This window comes from Cannabis sativa, chromosome 2, assembly GCF_029168945.1.
Source record: "Cannabis sativa cultivar Pink pepper isolate KNU-18-1 chromosome 2, ASM2916894v1, whole genome shotgun sequence".
NCBI classification, from domain to species: domain Eukaryota; kingdom Viridiplantae; phylum Streptophyta; class Magnoliopsida; order Rosales; family Cannabaceae; genus Cannabis; species Cannabis sativa.
In genome coordinates this window covers 20,939,920-20,947,614 of record NC_083602.1, presented here as the reverse complement: position 1 = coordinate 20,947,614, position 7,695 = coordinate 20,939,920, and the positions used below count along the sequence as shown (strand labels likewise).

Here is a 7,695-nt window from a genome sequence, read left to right as displayed (position 1 = left end):
TATTTAATAACTATAAATAATTATTAAATAATATTGTCATTTATTATATTTATTAATTGAACCATACAAAGTATCATAATTAACAAATATCCCCCTAAAACTCTTTCTTTACAATTTCGCCCTTACTTAATGAAAAATTCACAAATAGACATAGTCTAATTTGAGGATTATAATTGATTAATAAAAACCAATTATATGAGTCTTACAAGCAATATTATCTCAACTAGTGGGGGGACCATGGGTCTATATAACCAAGCTTCCAATAAGCAGATCAAGAATTTATTACCTAAATTCACTGACTTATTAATTCTTCGTTGAATCCACGCATAAAACTTAGAATTGCACTCTCAGTATATAGAATGCTCTATAAGTTCCACCATATAGACACATGATAAGTTATCCATTGTTATAATCCTAATTTGATCAATGATCCTCTATATGAATGATCTACACTGTAAAGGGATTAGATTACTGTTACACCCTACTGTGTATTTTATCCTTAAAACACTTAACCCCGTATAAATGATATTTCAGCTTATGTGAAATGAGTACTCCACCATTTATTTTCGTTTGGTCAAGCTCGAAGGAGATCATCCTGTACTTACTATTCGCCAGATAGAAGCTATAGATTCCATGTTTATGTTAGCGCTCCCACTCAATTGCACTACCGTGTTCCCAAAATGTACGTATCACCCTGACCTAAAAGTAGGCTTAACTAACAAATCAAAGAACACGAATAGCCTCTTGAGATTGAGCCTAATCATAACAGGATTAAGATCATTTGATCTAGGATCAACTAGGCGATATTGACTTGAATAGATATTACGGTAAGTTTAATAAATCTAAGTCAAAGTTCAATATCAGTCCCTTCTGATGCATACTCCATGCACCCAACCTGAGCTTTACTTTAACCAATGCTCTGGAAAGAACATAGCATTTCTCCAAATGCAAGTAAACTCTGTTGTAGATTATCATATCAGTAAAACCCTGTGTCTGATTAATCTAGGCAACTTTATTCACATAGTCATGTTTACTTTCCAATATATTGACAACACAATAAACAGGATCAAGTATGTGAAAAGGGTTTTAGATGAATTCATACATTATGTACATATAATCATGAAATAAATCATGTGAACCATGCAACATTAAATGTTATTTCTGATCTATATTAATAAGTAAATCTGATTATATTGAAATGAGTTTTATTTAGGGCATAAAACCCAACATATTTATAATATATTTTTTTGACATAAATTTATAATATCTTAATATAATATTACTATGTTTTATCTAACATGTAGATAAGGTAATGGTGAAGAATTCAAAGAACAAATTGGAAAAAAGAAAACCAGAACTTTTTAAGTTAGGCATACTACCTGAAGTGTCTCATATTCTCCAAACACTGAAAGTATGTACTTACTGTGGAGCAAAAAAGTTTCAGTATGAGAATGAAGGATTCTGTTGCTGTGCTGGAAAAATTATTCTAAAAGTAAATGATGCGCCTACTGAGTTGTTTGAGCTATTTACTTCAACCTCTGTTGAAGCACAATTGTTTAGAAAAAATGTTCGCATCTACAATAGTAATTTTTCTTTCACTTCGTTTGTTGTTAAACATGATAAGGAACTATGTACAATGAATAAAGGTTTATATACATTTAGAGTACAAGGACAATTTTATCATTTTATTGATAGAATAGTTCGGCCATCAGATACTCCTCCTACTTACTTGCAATTGTATTTTTATGATACTGAACATGAATTAGAAAATCGACTGAATTTTACAGACAGCATGAGCATAATCACTCTAACCAAGATATGTGCTATCTTACAGTTTAATCCATATAGTCAATTTTTTAGAAGACTTGGCAATATCTCCGACTTAGAAAATCAAAAGATACAAATAAGGTGTGATGCAGGTCTTGATCAAAGGGTATACAATTCTCCTTTTGTATCACAAGTTGCTGCAATTTGGGTGGATGATGATGTCAGTGCAGAAAATAGGACCCGTGATATTATTGTGTCTTCTCATGATGAAGTAAGTCATAGAATTCATTATTATTTTGGATGTTATGATCCACTGCAATATCCATTATTATTTCCCTGTGGAGAAACAGGATGACATCAAGGTATTGAGAAATTTAATGGAAGAAAACACAAAAAAAAATTCTCAAAATGAAGATTTGATTAGTGCTCATACCATTGGTTCAACTTCAGAGTTAATTATTGCAGAGACTAAAGGTACATTAATCAGCCAAACTAAATTTTGATCCTAATAACTATCATAATTATTTTAATATTTGTTTTAAATTAAATGCATATTTTTTTCTTATTCAGTTCTTCAAAAGAAGCCAAAGAGGTATTTTATCTTTTGTCGGGAATATTATTGTTATGTGTTGCAAATTCAGCATGCAACAAAATCAGTATTGTTACATGTTGGTCGTTTGTTACAACAATATGTAGTAGATATGTACGTAAAACTAGAAACTTCTCGATTGGATTAATTTCAAAAGAATCAAGAAGACATTCGAGCTGAATTATACAAAGGGATCATTGGTAGCATTGAAATAGGTGAAACACGAGGCTTTAAAATTGGTCGAAGAATTATTTTGCCTTCATCTTTTATTGGTGGTCCAAGAGATATGCGAAAATGATATATTGATGCCATGACATTAGTTCAAAAATTTATAAAACTAGATTTGTTTCTAACAATGACTTGTAATCCTAATTGGCAAGAGATAAAAGAAGAATTAGGAGATACTGATCAAGTGCAAAACAGACCAGACTTGATAGCACAAATTTTTAAAGCACAATTGGATGAATTGAAAAATGATTTATTCAAGAAACAAATATTTGGTCATGTTATTGCTTATGTTTATGTAATAGAATTTCAAAAAAGAGGATTACCACATGCACATTTCTTACTTATAATGAAACCATATTCAAAAATTATTAATACAGATTCATTTTGATAAAATTGTGTCAGCTGAACTACCTGATCAAGAGAAGCATGCATATTTATTTTCATTAGTTGTGAAACATATGACGCATGGACCATGTGGGAAACTTAATGATAAGAATATTTGTATGCAACCAAATGGAAAATGTAAAAGCCATTATCCAAAACAATTTCGTATGAAAACAGAATGTGGCGATGATTCTTACCCAAAGTACAAGCGACAAGATGATGGTAAAAAGGTTAAAGTGCGAGGCCATTGGTTAGACAATAGATGGGTTGTTCCATACGATCCTTATTTACTAGCTAAATTTAATTGTCATATTAATGTGGAAATTTGCTCAACAATCAAAGCTGTGAAATATTTATACAAATATGTTTACAAAGGTCACGATCGAGTTAATTTTTCTGTTGCTCAGAATAATAAGTTGGAAATTATTGATGAGATTACAATGTACCATTCTGCTAGATGGATTTCTCCTCCTGAAGCAATATGGAGAATATATGGATTTATTTTGAGTGAGATTTATCCATATGTGATATCATTGCAACTGCATCTTGAAGACAGCCAAATGATTACTTACAGAAAAAAAAAGACAATCTCTCCAAAATTATTGACAAAGATATTTTTACAAGATCAATGCTGATAGAGTTTTTTAGAATGAATTCTACAAACAAAGAAGCTAAAAAAATGCTATATAGAGAATTTCCTGAATATTTTGTTTCGGATAGACAGAATAAGATTTAGACTCCTAGAAAGAATGGTTGTGTGATAGGGAGAATTGTTGCCGCAAATCCTATTGAAGGTGAACGGTACTATTTGTGCTTATTATTGAGTCATATCAAAAGTCCTACATCATGTGATGATCTCAAGATTGTTAACGATATTGTTGTCTCTTCATTACGAGAATCAGCTCTTTTAAATGGTTTACTAGAAGGTGATAATAATATTCATCTATGCTTAGAAGAAGCAGCTACATATCGAATGTCCTATCAATTGCGTCAACTATTTGCTACTATTTTGATATTTTGTGTTCCTAACAATCCTTTACTTCTTTGGGAAAAATATAAAGAATCCATGTGTGAAGATTATATTGCTAAAAAAATGCCATTAATTACTGCTGAATCGAAAGCACTACAAGAAATTAATTTTTTGCTAGAGGGAACTGGAAAATGTTTGTACGATTACGGTTTTGTTCACTCTAATGCAAAATTAAGACAACAAGAGCAAATTACAAAAATGATCAATGAAGAAAAACATATATCAATCTCTAATGATGATCTACTATTAGTTGAAATATTGAATAAAGAACAAAAAATTGCATTTGATTTAATTTTCGAAAAAGGATTAAAACATGAAAGTGGAATATTCTTTGTTGATGCCCCGGAGGTACAGGTAAAACATATTTATATAGAGCTTTGCTTGCTACTGTAAGATCTAAAAATTTTGTTGCTCTTGCAACAGCATCATCTAGGGTTGCAGCTGGTATATTACCAGGTGGCCAAACAGCACATTCTAGATTTAAGATCCCTCTTGTATTTGATGAGGGTACAACTTGTAATGTAAGTAAGCAATCTGCTCTATCTTCGCTTTTACAATTAACAAAGTTAATAATATGGGATGAAGCTCCAATGGTGCACCGACATGCAATTGATCTTTGGATAAAATGTTACAAGACATTAATGACTCGAATTTACCATTCGGAGGAAAAGTAGTTGTTCTTGGAGGCGACTTTCGTCAAGTTTTACCAGTTGTACCAAAGGGAAGGAAGGAGGATGTAATTAAAGCAAGTCTTCTCCATTCTTATTTATGACAATCATTTATAAAAATCATGTTGGTTCAAAATATGAGAGCAATGTTGGATCCAGTTTTCTCAAAATATTTGTTACGCATTGGAAATGGCGATGAGAAAACTGATTCATTTGATAGGGTTCAACTCCCAAGTGAGATTATGCTACCTTTTGAAGACCATGATATATCATTAACAAAATTGTTAAATGTTATTTTTCCCGATGTTAATCTTTACTTTAAAGATGTTCATAAAATGGTCAACCGTGTTATTTTAACTCCAAAAAATATTTATGTTGATCAAATAAATAATATGATGATAGACCGATTTCCCGGTGATGCTAACGTGTATTATAGTTTTGATGAGCCCATGGATAAGACTGAAAACACATTTGAAGAAGATTTTTTTAACAATTTGATCCCAAATGGATTTCCACCTCATGAATTAGTGTTAAAACTGAATTGTCCTGTGATATTGCTACGAAATATAAACTCTGCTGAAGGGTTATGTAATGGAATAAGATTAATTTGTCGCCACTTTGAACGAAATATTATTTGTGCTGAGATTGCTGTTGGAGAATATTGTGGCAAAAGAATTTTATTACCACGCATACAGTTTGTACCCTTAGAAAGCAATAACAATCCATTTGCTTTCAAACGAGCGCAGTTCCCAATTCGTCCTTGTTTTGCAATGACAATAAACAAAGCTCAAGCTCAAACATTAGATTTTATTGGATTATATCTTCTAGAACCAGTATTTTCACACGGACAATTATATGTTGCATTATCTAGAGTTAGAAAGACTTAATGCTATAAAGATTCTTTTGGAGACATCTTCCGAAAACATTGATTCTTATGATCGTACAAAAAATATTGTTTACAATGAAATACTAACATTTGTGGATCATAATCAGGTATTTTTAAATGTTATTTTAAATTTATATTAATGTTATAAATAAAAATATTATATCTTTAATTTTTAACCTAATCATTTATGAGGACTAATATTTGAGGGATAAACACAACTACATATATAAGCTTCAAATCAAAGATCTACCCACCTACCAATTCCAACCTGTTCATATTGAGGTATTTTAATTTTTTAAAATTTGTTTTATCAACTTATTATATATTTTCTACACATCATCTTGGGATTAAAAGTAAAATACACAAAATTCAATGGTTCAAGGGTAAACAATTCAAAATTCTGCCACCTCATATTATTAAAAAAAAAATTGCTAACTTAGTAGAGAAATAATATTGAACCAACAAGTATGGGCCTTTAGTCACCTCACTTATTTAGTTTTATCCCACTAAATATATTGGGTTCCCTTTTATAAAACCCTAAATTGATAATAACACATCTACACTTTCTCTTTTCCTCAAGTTCAATCGTTGTGAAAAAACTCAAAACTCTAGGTATTTCTTCTTTATTTTGTTTCTATATATTTCAATTCCAATTAGATTTTGAGGGTTATGATGAAAAGGGTCTGATTTTTTTAAAATTATACATTTGAGAGTTGTAGTGGATCTTACTCTGTTTAATTTTGTTTCCATTTAGAATTTAAGGGTTCAATCCCAAAGGAAACTGAGCAGCCTTTTATTATGCCCATTATCTGTTGCCTATCAGCTCTTGATCTTCTTAGTCCTCTTTCATCACCTTTATAATTTTGAACTTTATATAAATGGTATAGATTGATTGATTTATAATTACTTTTTTCTCAAGTATGTTTTAATAGATGCATATGGACTTTTTATTTTTGGTCTTTGAATACTTTTTCGATTTGCTCACATGGGTAGTAAAATAAAGTAAACATGGGTAGTAAAGTAATGAATTATACTAATTACTAAATACCCACTTTTATTGTTAATGATTTTCATCTTTCTTTTTTAATTGCTGTGTATGTGTATTTATATGTTATACATATTGTTGTATGGAAATTATGAATAGTAGTTGCTGCAATACATCAACTAAAGAAGGAGGAGCAACTAAAAATGAGTGGTTTGGCCTCAACAAAGGTACAATTTCTCTTCTCACATTATTTTTCTTTTGATAATACCTTTAATCAAGCAAAATTGACACTGAATGATCTATTTTCCATGCTTGCTTGTACATAATTCTTAGTTTTCTCATCCAATCTAAACTCACTCTTCTGTTATTTAAGCAAATGACATACGATTCAAAAAATTTGAGGGTCCCAGAGATAAAATGGACTGGAGTTTTTCCATCAGATTCTGACAAGTACCGTATTCCAAACCAGTGTTTTCTTCCTTTCACACCAAAAGGTGAGAAATGGATTGGTCTTTAATAAATCCTAACTGTCCAGTTGTGATCTTAACAGATGAGTTATGACTTTTTCAGACAAAAGGAAAACTGAAATCATGTTACTCAAATGCTATTTACAAAGAGAGGTGCCACAATGGAGGTAAACCTCCATGTGCTTTTTCGATGCTAACCTTGTTTGGCTGCCTATGATTGGTATAATGTACAATAGTTTCTTTTAACTTAAAAGAGTGGAGCTAGAAGTGATGCTGCAAAGAGGAGTATTATTTGTCTCGGTTTTTCCATAATCACTAATTTATATGATTACTAAATACTTTTTTAATTACATTATATATCTTATTTTCTACTACATATATATCTAAGTAGTGATTTATCTGTGTAAATTATCATTTATTTGACATTTGGTTGTCATTTGTTATTCTAAATATTTACTTAATTGACATCTTTAGCAAGTTATCATCACTTAGTTAACATCTGTCTTTTATTATTTGCTTCAATATTTTTTTCCTATAAGTATTTTTTTCTTTCAAATTACATTCTCTCTTTTCTCTTACATTGTTTCTTTTGCTACTCTATTGTTCTACTACTAGATTCTTCTACTTGCTTGCTCCAGTTTCATCTACATGTAAATACTTATCAAATTCTATTATTTTTTTAAGATTAATC

At 30.5% G+C, this 7,695-nt stretch overlaps 1 protein-coding gene across 1 annotated transcript; it reads left to right on the top strand.

The window, feature by feature from the left end:
- The first annotated feature begins 4,812 nt into the window (after nt 1–4,812).
- Nucleotides 4,813–5,553, top strand: LOC133034191 (uncharacterized). The gene has a single exon (XM_061109232.1). The coding sequence runs from the start codon at nt 4,813–4,815 to the stop codon at nt 5,551–5,553; it is 741 nt and encodes a 246-aa protein (XP_060965215.1).
- The last annotated feature ends 2,142 nt before the right edge of the window (nt 5,554–7,695 follow it).

Bases quoted from the DNA above. Each gene is read 5' to 3' on its own strand.
- LOC133034191 (XM_061109232.1), top strand. From the start codon at position 4,813: ATGTTGGATCCAGTTTTCTCAAAATATTTGTTACGCATTGGAAATGGC.